At 36.6% G+C, this 25,288-nt stretch overlaps 1 protein-coding gene across 1 annotated transcript in view; it reads right to left on the bottom strand.

Annotated features, from left to right (window-relative positions):
- Positions 1-24,974, bottom strand: part of SYT10 (synaptotagmin 10) — a 71,434-nt gene extending 46,460 nt beyond the window's left edge. Inside the window, exons 1-2 of the mRNA XM_001927016.7 lie at positions 21,641-24,974; positions 3,528-3,885 (exon numbers count right to left, since the gene is read on the bottom strand). Of these exons, the coding sequence (XP_001927051.3) occupies positions 3,528-3,885; positions 21,641-21,791 (509 nt within the window). The 5' untranslated portion in view covers positions 21,792-24,974. The remainder of the gene's footprint in view (positions 1-3,527; positions 3,886-21,640) is intronic.

The raw sequence follows: 25,288 nt of genomic DNA, 5'->3' as shown, positions 1-25,288 counted from the left end.
GAATGAAATAGTACCATCTGCAGAAACACAGATGAGCTTAGAGATTGTCATACTAAGTGAAGTAAACAGACAAAGAAATATCATATATCTCATACATGTGGGATCTAAAAAAAATGACACAAATGAATTTATTCGCAAAACAGAAATAGGCTCACAGAGAAAACAAACTTATGGTTACCAAAGGGAAAAGGTGGGGAGAGATAAATTAGGAATTTGGTATTAGTATATATACACTACTAAACCTAAAATAGATAACCAACAAGGACCTACTATATAGCACAGGGACCTAAATGCAATATCTCATAATAATCTATAATAGAAAAGAATCTGAAAAAGAATACATGTATATATACACACACTCTATACATATATATATACTATACTTACATATATATAACATATATACTATATATATATAACTAAATATCTTTGCTGTCCCTAAAACTAGCCCAACATTGTGAACCAACTATGCTTCAAAAAATTACTTTTCTAAAGAGCAACTATAGCTAACTGTAAATTCATCAGCACATATGAGTCAACAATATTTTTCCATGTCATGATTTGTTCATGTTCAATTGGATCAGTCACTAGCTTTCCTAATTATTTTTAATGGGTACTTAGAAACCTAATAGCAGCTAACCTACGTAATTTCTCATCCTTAAATTATTTTGCCACTTACAATTCACCTCATTTCACACTATTAATGAAAGAATGAAAATTGGTGCGTATGCTCATCTATGGGAGTATGCCATCATTAGCCTCTTCCTAATATTACCTCTATTTATCTCACCATCTGATGTTGTCATTAAAGGAGAAAAGTGGAGAGATAATCAATCAATCAATCAAAACCACTCACTTGATGCTAATTCTGCAGCTACAAAGTAATGGAAATTAGGAACACATTAAAGAAATTTATACAGGCTTGTTCTCTGAGAACTTAGCATCTCAGATTTGGCAAACAGCTAGAGCTCAACATTAAGACAATAAATAATTGCTAGACTGTAGGCTTTAAAGCAAGGCTTTGCTTTTGCTAGGCTTTAAAGCAAAATAGCTTATAACTGGACAGAATAAAGGACACTCTCAGATGCATTTTCCTTTCCTTAAATATCTTACAGCAGATAAAAAAGAGGTTATAATTTGGACAAGGGAAGCAGCATAAGCAAAATTACAGAGGCTGAGGGTCGGGATCTACAAGAGGATGATAAAAAGACCAAGCCCCTTCTAATTGGCAAGCATGAAAGATCCATTTGGATAGATAAGATGAGTCATCAAACTCATTTACTGATTTTTTTTTTTTTTTTTGTAAATCAACAAATATACCCTGAGTTCTATAGTGCTTTGTCTAGGTGTCAACAGCAATACAGAAGTGAAACGGGCTTATTTTTTTGACTAGGAAGGCCCAGTGTAGAGTTATATGTATGGAACAATATGGGCCCAAATATTACAATGGTAGCTTGGTGTCATCAGCTTGTAGCAGTCTGGCTTTTAAAAGGTTTGGACTACCTTCAGAATGGATAAGCAATGAGATCCTGCTGTATAGCACTGGGAACTATGTCTAGTCACTTATAATGTAGCATGATAATGTAAGAAAAATAATGTATACATGTATGTAACTGGGAAAACTTGCTGTACAGTAGACAATTGACAAAACACTGTAAACCTGCTCTAATGGAAAAAATAAAAATCATTATAAATGAAAATAAATACATAAATAAAAGGTTTGGAATAGACCTGGAATGAGTGAAGTGTCACTCAATGTTTTTTTTTGTTTTTTTTTTTTTTTAATAAGAGATCTTAGATTCTTCCTTTATAACTTTTCTCAGGTTTCTATCTTTTGTTTTTTTGGCACTTGCCTGATTTTTATCATGCATGAACTACTACATTAGTTTCAAAATAGATGTCTTTTTCTACAGTCTGTCCTACAAACTGTTGTCAAATTAATTTTCCTAAAACACAGCTCTTTATTCAAGGGACTCTTCTGCTGCAAATATTTTGACAAGACAGACCTTGAACATCTTGGCCATGATTTCAAGTCCTTCTCAGACTTTAAATCTGGCTGACTTTATCTTCCATTATTCCTCCGCTGACCTCTATTTTCTGACCAAGGTTAACTTACTTGTAGTTTCCATAGCAAGATTTCCTGTCTTTTCACATTAAATGTTTCCATCTGGAATGCACACCCTCTTCCAATTGCCATTTTGTGAATTCCTATTTTCCTTTGGCTTTGGTTTAATGTCCCTTGTTCATGGCTTAGCTGGAAATGATTTTTCTATTCTCTTAATTCCACATTCTCCATCAGTTTGTTCTCTGCATATGTTGTGAATTTAACAAGTTAATAATAAGAAATACATAGATACCTGTTGGGTTGTTGTCCAACCAGCAGGGTAATGAGGCCAAGAGTCCAGGTATTTGAAAAGGATGATGAAAACTTGGGAAATGTGGCAATTTCCAGCAATACTGTTAACTAATCATGATGTCACTGAAGTATAGAGACAAATAAAACTTGAGAGAATATGTGGTGTTTGTTATCTATCATTTGGGCCAAATAAAGGGAGTCCCAACACTACATTAGAACTGGGATAATCTGATAAGATGAGGAAACCAAACATTAAAGTTCAATTTATTGTGTATGTGTATGGGGGAGAGGTTGATTTTGCTAGCACTTGGAGAAAAGTTAACATTTGAGTGGAATAATGTGATTTACCATGATTACATCATGCCCTCAAGCTCTGTGGCTGCATAATAAGTTTCTCTTCCTCTTCATATAAAGGTAATTTTCATTCAAATTTCATTTAAATTCCATTCAATTTTTTGCTGATTTTTTTTTCCAGGCTGCATTAAAATGTACCTCCTTAAAATGTATCTCCTTAAGGAAGTCTTCTTCTTCCTTCTTTTCCTATATAGTCCTTGGTATGCTTATGGTATTCACCAACACTTGTAGAGTTAACCACACTCTGATCAGTATTAAAGTTTGGTCTATGGGAGTTCAAATAACAACAAAATTTTCCAGCAGTTTATGGTGTAGATGCTAAACAAGTGTAGACTAAATATTAGTCTCTATTACTCAGTTGACTGTGAACTTCTAGATGATTTCATGAAATGCTTTGCAAATAGCTTCTTTCTTGATATATGTTGGTTGTATTAAACTAAATTGAAAGACTGCAAATAGTGGCTATTAACCAGTGATATTTCAAAGGAAAGAGTAGATAAATAATAAGCTCTAGTTAGAAGATTTTAATGAACCTCAAGTTCTACTAAGTCCCTTTCATGGTACTGCTCTCTATTTGGCTTCTTGGTCTTCAATTTATCTCTCTCTTCATTCCTATTTATTCTGTTCTACTCATTCCCTGCTTATTCTATAATCTGTTTCCTATGTCTTTCTCATTTTTCCTGTTTGTCTTTTCTCCTTTTCTACCTCAATTTTTCTCTTAGGAAATCATATACAACACACACACACACACACACACACACACACACACACACACACACGCCACATACACAGTTGTATATATTTGATCTTTCCTTACCGGGATGAAGATGTAGGCTCAGTAGTTTGTCTTTGCACACGTGCATGTTTAATTAAATGTTCCTTTAAAGCAGTTTGGACTTCTGCTGGGATATCAGGGGAAGTGTGGCTGATTTTTATTGCAGGCTCAATAGCTTTTAGTGCTGGCTTTCCATTTTCTTTAACCTCTTTTTTCTCTTCAGTCTCAAAAACTTCAGTAGGAGCACTTGAAATGCTCTGTGGAAGGGTAGTAACATTGGAAGTCACAGGTTTGCTCTTCCAGCAAGGCCAACACAATTTCCAGAAGACAAAAAGTGAAACGACCAGTAAGGCCAGGCCGCAAAAGCTGACAACAACTGCTAACAGGCTGACTGAAATATCTGGAGAAAATGACAATGAAGAAAAACATTAAGTCATTGATAGTGTACATAATAGGGCAGCAATGGTTGGATAATGTGACATTACAGTTATTATTAATAGTTTGCTGATTTAAGGTTTCACAAATTTACTTTTAAGTTATCTTTGTGGGGAGGAAATATTAATAATTATGTTTGGAAATTCTCGAAGGAGTTAATTTGAAAAATTCCATCCCAGGGGAGTCCCTGCTGTGGCTCAGTAATAGCGAACTTGACTAGTATCTGAGAGGATGCAGGTTTGATCCCTGGCCTCACTCAGTGGGTTAAGGATCTGGCGTTGCCATGAGCTGTGGTGTAGGTTGCAGACACGGCTTGGATCCTGCGTTGCTGTGGCTGTGGTATAGGCTGGCAGCTGCAGCTCCAATTGAACCCCTAGCCTGGGAAATTTCGTAGGTTGCAGGGGTGGCCCTAAAAGTAAAAAAGAAAAATTCCATCCCAGGAAGTTTCTGGTGCGTGTGGGGAATGTGGGAACTCCGTACCATCTTCCCCAATTTTTCTGCACATCTACAACTGTTTTAAACAGTAAATTCCATTTAAAGACATTAATAATATCCCCCTTACTCACTTCCATTATCACCCTCCTAAAATAACTAATGTTAGCAGTCTGCATTATAGCATTCTTAAAGTTTGGAAAACCAAATAGATTTCCCATGAAGGAAACTTTTTCTAGTTTAGATAAACTTACACTTTTCTTTTACAACTTTGTTTTGCATCAATATCAAACACAAATCCAACTTCTTTTGTTTCCAATAAAGCTTTTAGAAATATGCTATAGGCTGACCTGTGTCTGTTGCTCCACCCTCTCCAAAATCATATGTTAAAGTCCTAATCCCCAGTACCTCAGAATGTGACTGAACTTGGAGATGGGCTCTTTAAATTAGGGTGAAATGATGCCAAATGGATAAGCCCTAATCCAATAATACTGGTGTCTTTATAAGACCAGATCAAGACAAAGACAGTCACAGAAGAAAGACACGTGAAGACCTGGGGAAAAGGCAGCAAAAGGGGAGATGCCTCAGAAGAAATAAATCCTCCTGACACCTTTATCTCAGACTTCTAGCTTCCACATCTCTGAGGAATAAGCTGCTAAAGCTACCCAGCCTGTGGTACTTGGTTATGGCAGCTCTGGCAAAGTAAAGAATAAATCAAATTTCCTATAACCACCATTGGAAATCCAGGAGATTCTACCCCTTCCCCAAAGCAAGTGACCCCAATTTGGTGTGTCTCTGCCTTGCTCAAGCACTAATAAACAAAAATATCTCTCAAGTAACCATAAAAAATGTAATTATTTAACAAACTTATTTATATAAATGGTTTTTGAACATTTCCTTGTTTAGGTTGATGTTTTTTATTCAACAATACTTGAGATTTCATCATGACGGATATTTTGATTATGCTCTATGTTTGCAATTACAACACCGCTACAATGAACATCTTTGCACACTTGTCTCTATGTATATTTGTGAATGATTCTCTAAGGTAAATATCTAGAAATAGAATTTCAGGGCCATATGCTATGCACATATTTAGTTTTACTAGATATTTCCAAAAAGAATCCCAGACTGACTAACAAAAACATCATATAAGTTTACCAGTTTCTACAAATTCACATTTCCCTGATCAGTAAGATAAAATTGTTCCAGTTAAATTCCCAATTTATAGCCGATGGCAATCCATCCAGAAATTAATTTCAAGTTTTTATTATTATTTAATTATAAGAACAAAAATTAATTTTGACATTCTATGGTACATAGACACTAATATTTTCCCTCATCTTTCAATTGCTTACTAAAGCTACCACTGACTATATATTTCCATTTATATTTCATTGGTGAGGAGTGTGTGATCATATTTTGTATTGTGCAGTTTATTTTTACTTTTTAAAATTATTTATTAGCACCATAATTTGAGGAAAAGGGAAAAATTATAAAATTAGCATGCTTCCTGATTATTATAGTTTATTTAAACTCCACTTACATTATATTGCTCTGGATATTTTAACTAATTAACTTCTTCAACAGGCTAACTTCCACCCGTTTGGAACCAAAGCCAAGACATAAGGAAACTGCAGGACAGTGTGGCAGGATAAGGGAAAGGAGGAAAATAGTTTTCAGTCTATTGACTGAAAATGTCCCCTGTTTCTTAGATTATTTGGGCTGATTTCAACTTGTATGTAGAGGGGGAGCAGGGTTCCATTATCACCAGCAATTCTCTGGATACCAACTGGGTGTTCTTAAAATTCAATTCAATTCAGATGCTTACCTGCCTGGAGGTAGCATCAGATTCCACCAGTTAAGGGTTTAGTCCTACAAGACCGCCAGCTTGCCGTCACATACCAGTAGCAAACCCAGGTTGTTATTTGTGCATCTCTGACCAACCAGCTATAGATTGTTGGTTCCCATGTCCCCTTCCTTGGGTTCAATTAATTTGCCAGAGCAGCTTACAGAACTTGGGAAACTCATTTATTTATCAGTATATTATAAAAAGATACAAGGCTATCTTATAAAAGGATTACTAGTTTATTATGAAAGGATATAACTCAGGAAGATCCAGCTAGAAGAGATGCACAGGGCAAAGTATGGGGAGAGAGCATGCTCTTCCTAGATTTCTGCATATTCAATCCAGAAGCTCTCTGAACCTCAACCGTTTGGGTTTTTATGGCAGCTCCATTACACCAGCATGATTGAGTAAATAATAGTCCACTGGTGAACTGTTCAACCTTCAGCCATTTTCCTCTCCCTGAAGGCCAAGAGGAGGGTACTGCAAGTTCCAACTCTCTAATTCCATGGTCAGTTCTTCTGGAAACCAGCCCCCATCCTCAGGTGAGGTCCAAAAGTCACCTCATTAACCTAACAAAACAGTTTTATGGCTCTCATCAGTAAGAAAATTCCAAAGACTGTGGGAGCTATGAGCCAAAAATTGTGGATGAAGACTAAATATACATGCACAGTATCATACTACCCTTCTCACTAGTGTGGGGATGTAAAATATTTCATCCAAACCAAGTCACTTTTGAAAAGGCTTTAGGGTAGCAGGAATAAGTTAATTCATATTCTTGCAACTCAGATAAATGGTCACTGTACCTCTTCCAGCCTAACATCCTTCTAGATCACCCCTTAGCCATGTGGGTTAGATCCAAACTTTGCATGGCATTTCACTGTATCTTTGTGATTTAACTTCTCGCTATTGATCCAACTATATTTGTATGTCTCTATCCTACCTATTCCCCTCCCCTGACCACACATTACTCTCTTATGATTTTGTTTAGGCAGTGTCAAGCAGCGCCGGTGCATTTTTGCCTCCTATCTGGCTGCCTGGCAAGCTTGTATTCATGCTTCAATAACTAGATGCAGTAGGACCTCTTGCCTGCCCCTCTATTCTTAAAGGGCTTTTAATGCATACCCACGATCATCACACTAGTATAGTAACAATTTATTGGCCTATAATCTTTTATTTCAAATGTTTGGGACAATATGATTGAAGAATTATTACTTTTTAAGGTAATATGGTTCACATTATTTGGGATACAATCTAGTAACAAAACACATCATATAGAGTAGTCATCAGACTTCCTGTGTGGCTCACAATGTATAGAGTAGTCATACTAAGTGGAATCACTGACGACCATAAGCGACTTAATGCAAGTTTAGGTAAGTTGCCAAACTGTACAATTTACACAATAATTTTCAGTTTTCAGAGATTCAGAGGCTTCATAATTGTGGATAAGGGATTGTGGATGTGTTCTTATCTTGCTTCTCCAAATGCTCCCGTCCTACCAATACATTCACTCCCTTTATTTACCTCCTTATTTTTAGTATTTAGTATATATCACATGGTCAAAAAATATTTTTGGAGTTACTGTATACACATTTTGGGAATGATCTGAAAATATACTCAAATGTCTATGAATTTCAAGGTGGCCAGATAACTAAAAGTTCAGTGATATGGAGGGTAAATACAGAAATTCTTTAACAAGGAAAATAGTATAATATAACTTTACTGTAGAACAATTTAGAGTTGGGTTCAAATGTCAACTCCACCACCGTATGACTTGAGGCAAACTGTTGAGACTTTAAGAGTCTTAGTAATATAGGCGAATTTATATTTATTTCTTAGGAATGTTGTGAGGTTAATGAAAGGAAATATATATAAATTATTTAGCATCATAATTTGCATAATAAGTGCAATACTGGGTTGCTAATATTATCAACTTTTTTTTCTTTAAACAAGAGTACCTAGGGAAAAAGAGGCATTAATATGGATTAAGTTTGGATTGAATGGTGATTCACTGATTAGAAGAGAAACTCATCCTGTAATGCTATCTAGTGCTAAAAAGTGAATTTGTTTATAATGGAAACCAAAATTTCTATGTAAATACTAGTATTTCAGGAAGATAATAAATAACATTCTATTTTCCTACCCACTTGTACTCAGAACAGCTGAGAGACATAATATTCAAGCAGGCAGCAATTAAAATACAAGGGAATATCAGCTTAGGTCTATCATAAAGTGGACTTGCTAATATATCACCCTGAATTAACTAGACTTGCCCAGTCACAGGCCTGGTTGGACAACCACAGGAGCTCTCCATGGAGACTTGACTGTACAAAATTTACTACATAAAGGAGCACAGAAAATTTGTTGCCTGATGATATCAATCATATGCCTCAAAGAAGAGGGAAAAAGGTAAATTCTATGATTTTTCCTACATTGTAGCTCCTTCTATTCAGAAATGTAAAGCAAGGACAGAAGGGATTTCCCCACAACAGCAAAAAGGGAAAGTACTTGAGTTAGTTAGAATTTTATCCAGAAAAATAAGACTAAAATTATAAAAACAGGCTTACTAAATTACAAATTTTTACATTGCTTATTATTACAGTTATGATTAATTATTAAAAGTATTAAAAAACAAAACCAAGAGTTTAATTCTCAGGTATTTATGACAATTTTTTTCAACAAGCTTTGTTTAACAAGATAAAGAAGAATCTGACTATCAAAACATTAAGGGAGGATATGTGAGAATTTATAAAGTCATCAAAATTTTTTAAATGATTTCTATGATTGTGATTCGACATTTAACTAAGATATGAAGGATGTTATGAGTTTTGACTTAGCTCAAATTAAAATAAGTGGTCCCGGAAACATTTTTAAGTTAAGGTACAAAATGGTTGGGTACGCATTTCAGAAATGACACTTTGGCTAGGGAGAAGATAAGAGTGTAGTACAGACTAGAAGAGGAAAAAAAAAAAAGATAAAACTGAAGGACTTTATTAAATAGCAGAATCTGAATCCATGAAAGAGAAGATAAAAGATCCTCAATAGAATCCTGAGTAAACCGATAACTGAAGAAAGAATTTTAAGGACCAAAGAGTCTACACAGAAGACTGAAAGAGAGTAGAAACATGAGAAAAAATGAGATTGTGCTTTCACAGAAGTTTGGAGAAGAATATTTTAAGAAGTGGTAAGCAGTATAAAAAGTTAAAATAAGTTGAATTTAAAAAAAGGTTGACGAGTAGTTCCCATTGTGAGTCAGCTACTAATCCAACTAGTACCCATGAGGATGTGGGTTCAATTCCTTTTTTTTTTTTTTTGCCCCTCAATTTTCTAATCTTTATTTATTTTTTAAATTGTTATTTCCCCAATACATTTTTTTTTCTGCTGTACAGCATGGTGACCTGGTTATATATACATGTATACATTCTTTTTTCTCACATTATCATGCTCCACCATAAGTGGCTAGACATAGTTCCCAGTGCTACAATTCCTGACCTCATTCAGTGAGTTAAGGATCCAGAGTTGCCTGAGCTGTGGTGAGGTCACAGTTGAGGCATTGCTGTGGCTGTTGGCATAGGCCCCTAGCCTGGGAACTTCCTTCCACATGCCACAGGTGAGGCCTTAAAAATCAAATAAATAAATAAATAAAATTTTTTCAAAAATAGAAAAGGGTTGACAAGTAACCATTAACTTTAACAAGTAGGTCTTTAGTGAGCTCAATAAGGCTAGTGAAGCAGAGGCTGTGTTAATCAGATTACTGTGTTTAATGCATGAATAGGAGTGAGGAAATGAATCCTGTGAGTATAGATAGTTCCTTTAGGAAATGTATTTAGGAAAGGGGAAAGAGACAGCAATAACTAAGGAAGCACATGGAATTGATGGTGTTTTAATTAGGATATGCATTATTTCAGCATGTTTTAAAATTTAGGAGAAGGGATCAGCAGATGAAAAGAGATAGAAAATTAAGCAGGGTGAATAATCAAAAGTAAAGGCACATAAAGAAGAGAACAATGGATGGAGTCTGAAGCAAAGGTGAAAGAACTGCATCACTTCTTCTTTTGTAAGAAAAAAAAGAATGGTTCTGGAACCAAGTAAGCTTATTGGTAGAGACAGGAAGTCAAATCATTTATTATAATTTTCTATGCAAAGTAGGAGTTGGGGTCAACTGCCAGTTATTTTGAGATATTGGAGAATAATTTGGAATATTTAGAGTGGGAAAATTTTGAAATATAAACTTTAGAGAACAGGAAAAAAATTGAACAGGAAAACACAGGATGAATTGAGGGTACTTTTGAAAGTGGAGACAAAGAGTGATACTAGTCTACTTGGTTTTAAAATCTCCTAAATATTCAGTTTCTTTGGGGTAGGAATAAAGATCAGATGAATTTCCATGAATGAGCACCTCGTACCCTCCCAGGAGAAATGTGATATAAACCTCGAAGGAGAAAGTGGTTGCAATGATGAAATAATGTATTGTAAGTATGATGCCACATTTATTGACAGGGAATTTACACAGAAGTAGAAAAGTGGATAGAGTTTCCAAATGAGAAAGATAAAAGCATAAGAGCTTTTGGTTGGGGCTTGGGGTATTTGGATTTATAATTCTAAGCTAGCACTGTTCAAACATAATGGCAAGTTCTTACACATGATCATAAAAGAAATGAAGTATGGTGGAGATGAGATTATCATTGGATGAAAGGGGCCAACCACTTTAGGTCTGGCTGATGAATATAAATGGCTTGCTTTCTCCACAAAGACTTTGAAGTTATCCATTGTAATGAGTAAACACATTGAGTAGGATATCTCTAGCTCAAATTTTCAGTGTCTCAGGAAAATTAAAAGAATCCATTATACACCATTCATCCAATTCTATCTTGGTAAGAATTAGAGTTAATGAAATTTACAAAAATTAGATTAGGCTCAAAGAAAATCAAGTTTAAAACTGCTCAAACTCTGGTTTCATTACATACATCCATACATATGCATAACTATTGCTTCTACCATTATCTACTTTTCTATTTGTCTATATGTCTGACTCTATGTCTCTGACTCATTTTCAGTGATAAAGATCTTACTTTTATTATTTCTTAGTATCTCAAAATAAAGTGACATAGTTCTGAAAAAAAAAAAAAACAGAAAAGACCACTCATCAGAAAACAGAATAAACCAAAAGATGCTAATTCCTAGAAAACTTTTATTAAAACAGAACTTTGTTAACGTTTATGTAATCAGATTATAACATTTGCATGATTTTAGTCATTGTGGATTATAAATACTGTTACGGCTAATTACCCATGCAGATAGCTACAATGATGTAGAAAAAGCAGAGACCAATTAGTATGCTCTCAACTGGTATACTCTCAATTCCAATTACTACTGCCTTAATTGATAATCTGTGTCTTTCTGGATTACTTTTTTAAATTTTAAAATTCAACTACAATTTAATTTTTATTTATTTATTTGTCTTTTTTTAAGGGCCACACCTGTGGCACACTGAAGTTCCTAGACAGGGGTTCAATCAGATCTGTAGCACCAGCCAATGCCACAGCCAGAGCAACATGGGATGCAAGCTGCATCTGCAACCTACACCACAGCTCAAGCAACACTGGATCCTTAACTCACTGAGCAAGGCCAGGGATTGAACCTGCATCCTCATGGCTACTAGTAGGGTTCGTTAACTGCTGACTTTGAAGAGAACTCCTAGAATTTAATTTTTAGAATTTAATTTCTTAAAATGTACAAAAAAGTAATTTCTCAATTAATCAGAAGTTATAATTTAGCTCACGTATATTCCAAACCTTTTGTTTCTTTGGTTATTCCTCATTGATGACTGACAGCAGACCATGTTTATAAAGCATTCTGTAGAGAACATGGGATAATAAAACTCAAACTAATGACTTTTATTCAAAGAAGGTTGATGAAAGCTGCTTCTAAAATAACGATTTGGAACCATCATTGAAGTTAACTTATTTATACTATTCATATGGTATTGTTGTTATAATGGTGCATAATTGAGATTTCTATAACAAAGGATTAAATTAATAGTTACTTAAACAAGATAGAAGTTTAGTTCTCTCATGCAACCAACTGCCCCAGCACAAACAAGCCAGGGCAGATACATCAGCTTCACGTGTCTGGAATCCTGGTTTCTTCCATATTTTTGCTTCTCTTTTCAAAGGTTTCTTCCTTCTCCTTAAAGTCCAAAATGTCAAGCTGCCATATTCCAGGCAGCTGGATGTAGGAAGACTAACAAGAGAAAAAGAAAGGTGACGGTGCACCCTTTCATTTTAAGGCACAACCTAGAAGTACGCACCTCACCGCTGCTAACATTCTGTAGGTCAGAACTTAGTCATGTGATTATACCAAAATGCAAGGTATACTGAAAAAAAGTTGTCCTTTTTAATGCTGCTACATGCCAAACTAAAAATAAAGGATTATAATGCTGTGAAATAGAAGGGAGAAATGAATACTGGGACATAGCTAGCAGTCTTATTCTCATCCATAAATCCAGTAAATAATCAATCAACATATAACCCTTGCAACTATGCCTCTTATAATTTCCATTTTAATTGTATTACCTTGAATACAAAATATCTTACCTTTATCTTGAATTTCAGTAAATAAGAAATATTTTGTATTGATACCATATTTAATTGATTATAAAATACATATTTTTAAACATTTTCATTTTCTGAAATCAGAATGTATAAGTTTATCAATGGCTTGTTACAATCACTAACAGCCATTAGGTAAGTGTGTCATAATTTTCTTTGCATATGTGCCAAAGCAAATACATCCACATCAGAAGTCAGAGAGTGAGTATAAGTGGCTTGGAAGAAAATACTTGAGAAAATAGTGAAGCACATAGTTGACTTTTATAAGCCAAACTTTGTTGGGAATAGGTGGGGAAGGTAATGAGTCAGATGAGCTCGGAAATCTTGCCAACATTTGACATAATTGTATAGCTAGCTTTAGAGCACAGCAACACTAGGCTTTTATATCTTTTATGAATTATTTTAAGGAAAAAAATGCATCATTACCACTCTTGACAAAATTCTTGATGGCACAGAATCCAATAATGAGTGGATAAAACAAAGATATCACCACTTCTGAATCAAGATGTTCAGAAGAGTCAGACACAGAAACTTAATTTTTAAATTATTTTAGCCACCTTATGTCTTCTTTTTTATATTTGTACAAGATGGGTATATGTTTTAAAAAAATCTATGTTAGACATAGAGTTTAAACTTAGAGTTTTAAAGAAGTATTTCACATAATTATAACTTAACAGTTCTATATGATAAGAAAGCATCAAGTCAATATAATCTGCAACAATCTTTTTCCATTTTTGGTACTATATAAAATAATGATGCATCTTATAGTCAATAGCATCTTAGATTCAATGCAATATGGTATCTAGTACCAAATATGGTATTAAAACAACCACATTTAAAAATTGCTACATATGTTCCTAATTGAGTAACTGATTTATAATCTGTGATTGTATATTACATACTTACATTACCTTGAACAACTATTCACAACATTTAATTAGTGGCACCAGTACATTTTAATGTCTGGCACAGTGGCTTTCATGTGGTAAGAGCTCAATAAATATTTGTTGAATGAAAGCATAATGCCAAAACCACCTCTCTGGTACACAAAAAACTCATACTTTAATGTATTCGAAAAGATAATAAACTTCTTGATGTTGTTTTCCCCATTAGTCCTGCCAATCTGTAACTAATGAACAGAACTAAAGGAACTAAATGAAGACGAAGGAGAAAAAAATAGTCCTCAGTGTTTAATTAAAATAATTCTGGCTTACTTCACTTAGTATGAGAGTATCTAGTTCCATCCATGTTGCTGCAAATGGCATTATTTTGTTCTTTTTATGGCTAGGTAATATTCCATTGTATATATACATGCCACATCTTCTTAATCCAATCATCTGTCGATGGACATTTAGGTTGTGATGGAGCATTATAATGTGAGAACAAAAGAATGCATACATGTGAAAAAAAAAAAATGAAAGAAAATAAAATAATTCTGGGGAGCTCCCCTCCTAGCTCAGAAGTAACGAACTCAACTAGTATCCATGAGGATGCGGGTTCAATCTCCATGGCCCCACTCAGTAGGTTAAGGATCTGGCTGTTGAGGTGAGCTGTAGTGTAGGTCGCAACACAGCTCAGATCACAGGTTGCTATGGTTGTGACGTAGGCTGGCAGCTGCAGCTCTGATCGGACCCCTAGCCTGGGAACTTCCATGTGCTGCAGGTGAGAACATAAAAAGACAAAAAAAAAAAAAAAATTCTGTGGTAGGGACAAATTGATATTTACAAGGTTTTTAAAATTGACTGTAATGTTCTCTATGTTAAACAGTAGATCATAACATACTTTGGGATCCATCTGAATGAAAAAAAAAAAAAGTTAAAAAAAATCAATTCCTTTTTCTCTCACCACCCCCTTTCCATGATTCTACCTTCTAGCACTTAGGCCTTCACAGCACAGTTCCATGAAGGAATACATATATAAATATATATTGTTGTATATTATCTATTGTGTATTACACATATACAGAGTTTTATTTTCTGATAGTCTATCTAAGCCATGTTACTGTCAGCTCTGACAGCTCCAGTGTACACTTAGAATATTTACCATTATGAGGAAAAAAAAAATCACCCTACTTAGATACTAACAAGAAGCCATCTCTTCAATCAGGGATTCTGTTTCTAAACTAAATTGTCAGCATTGGGCTTTCCACAGAGGAAACTGGTAGAGTACAGATTAGAAACAATATAAACTACTAATTACTTACTTAGGCAAAATAAAGGAGGAAGATAAAACATATTAGATTTTATGTATTATTTTTCCAATTAAAATTTACCAAAAACAATTTAAATGGTAATTTAATTTTTATCTGTTTGCATTATAGGCTTTTTAATGAATATATGAAAGGAGCTACATTTCTAATTACATGAGTTCAAAGTTGTACATTTTGAATATACCAAAATTGTTTACACAGTGTTACTATTGAAACAAATCAATTACATTTGTCCAAGAATATGATTAAACACTTACCAGTGTACACTTAAGTGCATGTACATGCATATACTCAAGAAAAGCAGAAAAACATTGTATATTATATTTGGATGACAACAAACCTGGCAAAAAGAAAGTATGGGATTTGGGTAATAATTGCACACTCAGCGGTCTTATTGATACCTTCCAATATGCCACCAAATTACAGTCAGTAGTACAATAATAAAGAGCCTATATTTACAAACATTTGTTACAATGCCCTTTAGCACCATGGACGCCCCCAGAATCTCTTTTATTTCTACTTTTTGTTGAGCCTGGAAGAGAGCCTGGAACAGAATCTAAGGAGCCCTGGGTTTTCATCCCAGCTACATCACTATAATAGTTGTAATTTGAGAGGAAGCTGCTAACTTTTCTTGCCTTAGTTTTCACAACTGCAAAATGATTTTTAGTTCTAACTGGAATGACTAACAGCAATTTTAAAAATGATATAATTATTTTTCCCATGCTACTTTCTACTTAAGCAAACTAACAGGCTTTCCTTTTGCTTATTGTAAATGGATATATTCACCACATGTTCTCACTTTTCTAGAACTTTAATAAACTCAATACATTTACTATGTAACACAAATTGAGCCACAGAATCATAGTTCTACCTGAGCACACTTTGAGGAAGGTCAATGCCTCAAGTGCTCTAATATTTGCCATTATCATAAAACTAAATATGTAGTATGTTTATCTACAAAAGATATTGTATTTGGATACTGTAGACACAAGATATAAGTATACACAATTTAGTCCCAGAAAGGATTTGGAGACTATTAAATAGTAATCATTGTTATACAAATAAGGATACTGAGGCTTCTTGAAGATAAATTCTATTATTCATTATTTCATTCATTCAATAAATGTTTACTGAGACTCTTAAAGGAGCCACAGATTTTTCTAAACCATAAGGATAACACAGTAAATAAGCTGCTGCCCTCAAAGAGTTTACTGTCTATTGAATTAATGTCATTAGTGGAACAAAATGTAGATTGGGAAGAAGAAATTATATTTTCAAAATATAGATTATTTTAATTGGCATTGGAAATTCCACTAAAGCTTTGTGATGGTTAATTTCTTTTTGTTCAATTTTATACAAAAAAGTTTGTAAATGAATGAAGATGTATCCCAAATAATGGCCATTTTCCCCCATAAAACAAAATTATAGTGATCAGGTTTTTAAAAAAGGTGATTTGAGTGAAATGGACAGCTATATACTTTGTATATTAAATTGTTCTTAAAAGAACCAGATTACAGAGAATCACAGCTCGTGTAAAGAGGAAATACAGATCTTTTTTTTTTTTTTTTTTTTTGGTCTTTTTCTCTTTTTTTTTTTTAGGGCCGCACTTGCGGCACATGGAGGTTCCCAGGCTCGGGGTCTAATCAGAGCTACAGCTGTTGGACTACACTACAGCCACAGCAATGCCAGATCTGAGCTGCATTTGCAACCTACACCACAGCTCACCGCAACGCCAAATCCTTAACCCAATGAGTGAGGCCAGGGATTGAACTGGCAACCTCATGGCTCCCAGTCGGATTCGTTTCCAATGTGCCATGATGGGAACTCCAGTTTTACAGATCTTAATTTGTCTCAAGTGGAAAAAGGTTAAGGAAAAAAAATCCTGCTATACCATCAAAATATTGATATCTCAAAATGAAGAATAATAGATGTTTTAGGTATTTGCTGATATCTTGGCCTTTGAAGCCAAGGTAGTTGTTCATTTCCCTTTGGAGCTAATGAGGTCAAGCCCAATATATACTTGGGCTTGTAAAAGTATGATCATGTAAAATTAAGACTAGAAATAGAAGACGGCCATTCTTCAGTGGAGTATCAAAGCAGAGGAGGAAAGAAAAAAAATGCTCTCATGCATGCTTCTTCAAATAGTTCTGAAATCATTGTGGTTCAGTTACTCTTTTTGAGACCTATAAGTCTCAAGGAAAATGTTCTACTATGTTTCTAAATTGTAATTCTTTGTTGTTTGTTTTTTAAGGCCACACCATGGCATATGGAGATTCCCAAGCTAAGGGTCAAATCAGAGATTTAGCTGCCGGCCTACGCCACCGCAACGCAGGATCGGAGACGCATCTGCGATCTATACCACAGCTCATGGCAATGCTGGATCCTTAAGCCACTGAGCAAGGCCAGGGTGCTGTGTCCTCATGGGTGCTAGTCAGGTTTGTTAACCAGTGAGCCACAATGGGAACTCCTAAATTGTAATTCTCGATACAGTCATTAGAATGTATAAAATGTATAAAACTCAGTAGTATAGTGATATAAAAAATAAATTGGGTAATCATTTGCTTTTATATATAGAGAAAACCTACAAAGTCCTCTTATCATTTTAAACAATTCTGACAGACTTTAAATGCCTTAATATCAGAGGAAATCATGATGTAATTTTAAATTTTTTATTTAGCCTTGTCTTTTCTTATTAGTCAATTAATAAGGTCAATAAAGTTGTTTGCCATATACCTACTTGTCCCTACACCTAAGAAATTGAAGAACACATACATGAATTTAGAAGAATGTGTTTAAATTTTTATTTTAGAATTTTTAGTATCAAATTAAAGTATAAAAATGAAAATTTAAACACTGATTTATTAAATGTTTATTTAAAAGTTTTTAATTATGGTTAGGTCTATACAGTTATTATGTGACTGTGAGCTTAAGTGGGTTTGAGTAGCTTCATTAGGTCAGCCTTTCAAGCAACAAAATTTACAAAATCTCATAAACATTTGACTATGGAGCAGCAATTAAAGACTGACCAGAAATGAACCCAAATCCAGTTCAAAAAACTATTATGTATATTCAGTCACAGTATATTTGAAAAATTACAGTTAAGGCCAACATATTGTTTTGTATTTTCCCTAAACATATTAGTGTTAAATCATACTGTATGTTAATTAATTTAGTGGATGACTTATCTATTTAGGGGGAGGGAGAAAGTCAGTGGTAAAAAGACTGCAACAATCTGATTTTCTGAAAAATTGCACATGATGAACTTTCTAGAGTACCAGTAATGTTGATGCCAATAATGTCTCTAATAAACTATTCCAAAAGACTAAAATAACTAGTGTTGCCATCTGCAGTTATGTTTTCATAAATTTTAATAAAATATTGAATTTGTCAATTTGATTTTTTGATCTCTAGGTCAGTACCTGCTGTTGCTTCTGCTACAACTCTAGCAGTAAATGGTAAATGGTGAAGCTTGCTCTATATTGGAATTTTTTTTAAAGTAGGAGAAGATATTACTTATATATGTAATGCATTACTTATTTCTTTTCCAATTTTTATTTAATTGAAATATAGTTGATTTGATTCATTGCTTCTTTAAGGTAGGATAACTTTTGGATTACAGTTAGCCCTCTGATTCCATATTTCATATCTATGGAATCAACCAACCACAGATCGAAAATATTAAAAAAAAATTCAGAATGATCAAAAAACCAAAACTTGAATTTGCCACACAGAGTCAACTATTTACATTGCATTTACATTACATTTACAACTATTTACATAGCATTTACCTTGAATTAGGTATTATAAGTAACCTAGGGATGATTTAAAGTATATGGGAGTATTGCTATAGGTATATGCAAATACTGCACCATTTTATATAAGAAACTTGAGCATCTAGGATTTTGGTATTGGGAGTGGGGGGTCCTGGAACCAACCCCCCACAGATACCAAGGGAGGGGACTGTACATGAACTTCTCTCCCTCTACCCCTATGTGAAGGAATCTAAAACCATACACAATCTGGAAGCTTGCAATTGCCACTGCAGCCTTAGAGTAACTAACACCATCTGGACTGTGCTGATGAACATTCAAGTAAAAAACTGCTATATCATTCAAAGTCTATGTCCTCCAACCAATAGCATTTCTCATTAAACAAACAATGAGTAGAAGGATTATCTACCAGAACTGCATTTATGTAGAGATCTTTAATAAAGGGCACAAGCGTAAGTTATAAGAAAAGCTACTTTAAAAACAAAGTGAGGTTCAGTAGCTAATTAGCATAATTTAAAAATTGGTAAATAATCTTTGATCCATTTCCTAGATATATATTGGCATTGGAACTTTATTTGTGGATTAAAGTATTTTACTTCTAATTGCTGCATAGATTTACAAATGGAAAATATAAAGCAATCTTGTGGATCTTTATATTGCATATATAACCGGGTAGAGTTCTAGGCCATTTAATAAATATCCATACACTACATTGAATACCCCATTTGAATAGTATATATTTTCCCTTTAGGGCATAAAAATATTCGTGTAATTGTTTTAGACTATTTTTTTGCCCACTTTTTTTCACAAGGGCAAGTCCAAAAGGAATTAGGACAACTAATTCTTGCAGTACTGATGACAAGCTCAGTACTCTTTCTACAATTCATGTACTGTATTTTACCTTAAGCTGATAGTTTTGTGTTTATAAAATTTAGGAGCTAATATTTAATTTCCAACATTCAAATTTTCCTCATTACCAACCAATTTGAGACTCTTAAAACTACTACGTGGGGTGATTACTAAGGGTCAGGGAAGGAAATCCGTAATTTTGTTCACAGCATCAACTGCTATATGACCAAAGTATAGGTCTTTGGAATTAAATACTCTCATTTCTTTCACTGCAACTTTTTCTGTAGGTCTTATCTTTAGCATGGTGTATCATCAAACATTTAAGAGGAGTTTACCCAGTCATCACAGAGGACTTGTGTTTATCTCATACTTAGCAACCATAACAAGACATGCATATACACCATATGCACCCAGTCCCTTCCACTAATATAGCTGAGTCTCAAACATTTCCACAAATTTAACACCTACTGAAAACAAGGAAACGGCTCCACTGTGCTTCTAACAGTAACAAAATGTCATTTCCGGCAGGTGTACAGCCGCAATTATGTATTATTCCGCTCGCGCCCAAGTAACACCATCTCCGGTTCTGCCAAGCGCAGACAGAAGCTTCTCTCAATTCCCGTCTCCATGATCAGAGATTGTTTAAAAGTGCATATATTCCACTTAAATAATGCTATTTAAAAAATAAGTCACACCGTCCCCACCTCCATTCCCTCTCCCTTTGTCTTTGGTGGTGGCAGGTGGAGGGATCACTTACTGTGCCCTCCTTGCCTCCTTCCCAGCAAGCAGGGTTCCCACAATCTCGCTCCGCACTGAGCTAAGGGCCGCTCTGACTTGTTGCCCTGGCTACCCTCAACCCACCAAGCCCTGCCAGAAGATTAAAATGACAGGAAAGCAAAGGGAAGGAAACAAGACCCTAGAGAAGTAATGGCAACCTTCCAATGGATGACGACAATCCCAAAGCAACAAGTGACCCGCGCGCAAGGGACTCTCAAAACCGCTCGACCCTCAACTCCGGGAATCTATCTCGTCTGCGTCAACAGCACAACAGGCTACAAAACTAATCATCGCGCAGGCAGTTAAAAACCCTTTCCCCATCATGACCAACACAGTGGCTTTAATACGCTCCACAGCCCCTTACAGGAAAAAAAAAAAAAAAAAAAAAAAAAAAAAAATCTGTCACCTTAGACTTCTTTGCACTTGCAGATTTCTGACGGCCGATGTGCTTCCTTCCTCTGCCCAACCCGTTTTTTATTAAGTTTCCAAGGAGGATGCCTGTGTGTTGCGGGGAGCGGGGGGGGGGGGGGGGGGTATGAGCCTGTGTGGAAAGGATTTATAACATTTTTCCAATCTTCCTTTTAAATCCGTATGTGCACTAAGCCTTATTTGTCGCCTCAAAAAATGAGATTGATAATTCCTGCTCTTGGGCCAATGTTGTCATGAAGCCCTAGAAAATCATATATAATTAGAGAGTTTTGGACGCTATCAGACCCATTTTCAAAGCTGTTCTTTTCCTCCGCCTTGCCCCTTTCCCAAGTCAAGACCCGTGGGACGAGCTAGGAGAGTCCAAGTTCCCTTGGCAAGCGGCCCCCGAGGGCAACGCGCGGCGAACAGTCCAGGCGCTGCCGTCTGCGCTCTCCTCTCCACTCCGGGGAGGGAGCTCGGAGGCGTGGGAGAGCGCGGGGAGAGAGGGTGCGGGCGCCTGGGAACGAGAGACCGCGAGGGAGCGAGAGACCTTTGTGGTGTAAGGGGCGGACCAGAGAAGTGGAAGAAGCCTGGCAGATGGAGGCGAGGAGACAAAACCCGAAGAGTCCACGCTCGAAGTCGCCAGGAGCTGACCAGAAGGAAGGAGCAAGGTAGGACAGGTAAAGGCCGCGTCCCTAAATGCCTGGGGGCCGCGCGGAAAGCGCAGGGCCCGGGAGGTTAGAGCCGAGCGAGCGCGCGGGTCCTGGCGGATTGCGAGGTCGCAAGCGGAGGCCTTCCCCCCCCCCCCCCCCCGTTACCTGTGCTACTTTCCCCCTGGCTGCCCCTGTCCGGGGGGAAGATGCTCGAGCACTTCTCCCATTCCACCTGGCCCGCGAAGCACAGCTCGGTGACGATATGCAGCGCCTTCTGACACAGGCTGCTCACTCCGTCCTCCTTATGGAAACTCATTGCTTGGTCTCGTTTCCCCTAGTTGGCGGTCCTTTCCCCTTCCTGTTATCTACAGGCTGGCCCCTATGGTACCCTAGCCATATCCCGCCAGCGGGGACTTTGGCTGGAGAGCGCGCTGCAAAGAGGCGGCAACTCTTAGGGGCTCCAAATTGCCCCCATGTCGGGAGCGGAGGGTTCCAGAGAAGGTGCAGAGGATGGGATGAGAAGCGAAGCAGCAGCGGCTGCGAGGTTTTCGCCAACTCTCACGCGTTGGGAACGAGCCGAAGCGAGCTGCAGAGACCCGGCATGGAGTACGGAGGGGAGGGGGAAGAGGTAGAATAGCTAAAGCCCTCGACTCGCAGAAGCGTTCCTGTTTGTGGCGGGTGCCTGGCGGCGGCGCGTCCAATCGCAGCTTGGCGCGGGTCGGGTGATCCTGGGCGGAAAGTGCAGTCCTCCTCTAGTCCCCAGGGAAGGGGTTGGCACCCTGCTGAGGCCAGGGACGCTCTTCTAGGTGCAGGAGGGCGGAGAAATCTCCGTTTTGTCTGTACCTTTCCCAGCCTCCGTATCCATTACTCCAACCCCCTCTTACCTCCAACTTTATTACAGATGTGTGCTACTCTCTGTTATATCCATTTCTACTTTTCTGAAAAGTTATTCCCACAGAAAACAAATTGAAAAAGTTAAATTGAAAAAAATGAGTAGATGAATAATCAAAGCAGACATCCTTGGAAAGAAGAAAGTCCCTGGAGAGCATTTTTAAGATGATTTCTAACTATGATGGTTTAGAAAAAATATTTCATCCAAAGGGTCTTTTTACTACTAGTGGTGAAATTCACCATTTTACCCAGTTCCGTTTTTCTTTGTGCATAAAGTGAACAGGAAAATTTAAATTTATTGCCTTCTTAGTTTTTTCTGTATTAACCTTAGGAGATTGTGACACAAAACGAAATATGTTATTTATATTAATATTCAGTTAGGATTCTGCCCACTAATATGCAATTGGCAGTTGAGACTGCATGACCTGACTCCCTTTATCATTCTTACTAGTGACTTAAATACCGAAAAGACAAAGCACAAGTGTTAAAGGGGAGCAAGGTTGAGTTCAAATCCATCACACACACGTCATTGCTTAACCTTGAAGAAGTTGCTTTCAGGCCTTTATCTCAGTCTATAAAATAAGGGGCTTAGATTCCTTATAATTCTGTAGTACAAATGAGTGATAATCACTAATGGAGCTGAAGCTTCAGATAATGTTAATAAACATGTGCCACAAGGTTATAGGAAACGAGTTTACATTGCTTTTAAAGTGTTTTCAGGCAGAGTTTGATCCTGTAGTATAACCTGAAGATTGATTCAACCTTTGTTAGGTAGAGCTTCTTTATTTTTGAAATGGAATATCCTGAACTTAGTGTCAGGGAGGAAGAAATTTTCCTTTACCCTTCTAGTTCTTCTGGCTGGTCAGATCAAAAGGAGAAAACCAAACAAAAATTTTATAACTTGCTTATAATGGGAGAGGCTCGGGAAAACTGAGTAACTCACCAAAATGGCTGAAGCCTTCACCTTAAATGCCATCTTCAGCTAAAGGCAAAAGGGGATGTTATAGTTGGTGCTTTGGGACCTCAAAGATGAGGAAGGCAAATGGTTGAGAAAAGATGAAAAAGCAAATGGTTGATAAACAAATGTGTACTCGGCCATGTGGAGACAATAGGAGATAATGGGAATTATAACAAACAGATCTTGCTAGGCTTCTCTCTATCAACATACCTAGTTCACACTACATTAGCTATGGTGATAGCTCCATTCCTGGATCAGCTCTTTCTATATTCTTTAGGCAGCTAGGGGGAAGGTCAGATTCTTCTTGAGTCTTTCGGGTCTTGATTATTTTCATCTCAAAATAATCTGCATCCCAAATAGACATTTTGAGGTGGCAGATTTAGCTCCCATAGAATAGGTAGTTTTATTTTAAACTGCTAGGCAGTTTGTGATAAATTACTTCCTCTGTAAGGGCACTATGTTAAAGCTTACTATAAATATTTGGTATAGCATCCTAGTAGGTGAGCATTTATTAGTTGAATCATCTTGACCTGATTCATATGACAACTGGTATAACTAGGGCTATTTTTATCATGAATTAAGACAAAAGTAAAGTCCGCAGGCTTCATTTGCTTTTTGTCTTTATGCACATCGATTTTAGATCAGATTGACTAAAGAAATGATTTAGCTATCAATTTAAAAAGACCTGAATATCCAGTATATTTGAAGCTAAGTTACAAGCTCCTGTACTTGCTTTACAGAAAGCCAATCTCTGATAGTGGGTATTTGCAGCAAATTAAGGATTTATTTGCAGACTGCCAAGCAAGGAGTGGCTGTCAGGCAAGGGCTTTTAAAGACAGTGTTAAGGAAGAAGCTCTTAGGATGTATTACCTCACAGACATTATTCTAATTGGTTGGTGGTGAGGTAACAGGATGATGTTTTGGGAACCTCATCCTTCTGGTTCCAACCCATATAAAGCCTACATGCTTGTGGTCCTCATATAGTCCACCTGGGTAGGAGTCTTAATTTCTACAGAATGACTCAAAGATATTCATCAAATTGTTATCCAGATACCTTCAAAAGGAACTAGAAGTCATGTGACTCTATTGTCCTAATAATTAACTGCTTGAGCATGCCCTTTGGAATGCAGGGAAGACCTCAAAGACTAAAGCCTTTTTTTCTGCAAACAAGAAATGACACAGAGCAGATTCCTGACTCAGAAAGGTCCCTTAGGGTTCTGCTCAATATCATCAATAACACATTTTAATAGGGCCCTTTCCAATTTTCCTTGCCCTCCAGTTCTCCACAATATAGACAGACCCATATAAAACAACCTGAAATGTAATGCTGTGTTTTCATATTTACCGTATGACCAAGCTGTTATGTGAGATGACCAAATCAATAATTTTATACTACTTACAAACTCTACTTGCTTATGTGAAGTAATGAAGAATGTCTCTAATGATGCCGTGAACTGAAGTTTGGCACTTGCCATCAGCCTCTGCATGGAGTAAAACATGAGCCACTTCAGCTACCAACCAGCAGCACCCACTAAGTGGAGCTCAGGGTGGAGACCAGGAGTTAGGCATTCTGTGCTCTGGGAAAATTGGAAGAACAGGCCTTCAGATAGATAGTTTTGTTGTTGTTGTTGTTGTTTTGTCTTTTTGTCTTTCTAGGGCTGCACATACAGCGTATGGAGGTTCCCAGGCTAGGGGTCTAATTGGAGCTGTACCTGCCCACCTATGCCACAGCCACAGCAACGCCAGATCCAAGCTGTGTCTGCAACTTACACCACAGCTCATGGCAACACCAGATCCTTAACTAACTGAGCAAGGCCAGGGATTGAACTGGCAATCTCATGGTTCCTAGTCAGATTTGTTTCTGCTGCGCCACTACGGGAACTCCAGATAGTCAGATATTTTTAGAAGAATATTTTATGTGCCCAATTCTTGCATCTCCTCATATCTAGAAAAACACTAAAATC

Source organism: Sus scrofa, chromosome 5, assembly GCF_000003025.6.
Source record: "Sus scrofa isolate TJ Tabasco breed Duroc chromosome 5, Sscrofa11.1, whole genome shotgun sequence".
Taxonomy (NCBI): Eukaryota; Metazoa; Chordata; class Mammalia; order Artiodactyla; family Suidae; genus Sus; species Sus scrofa.
The sequence above is the reverse complement of the archived record's forward strand: the minus strand, read 5'-3'. Positions and strand labels throughout refer to the sequence as shown.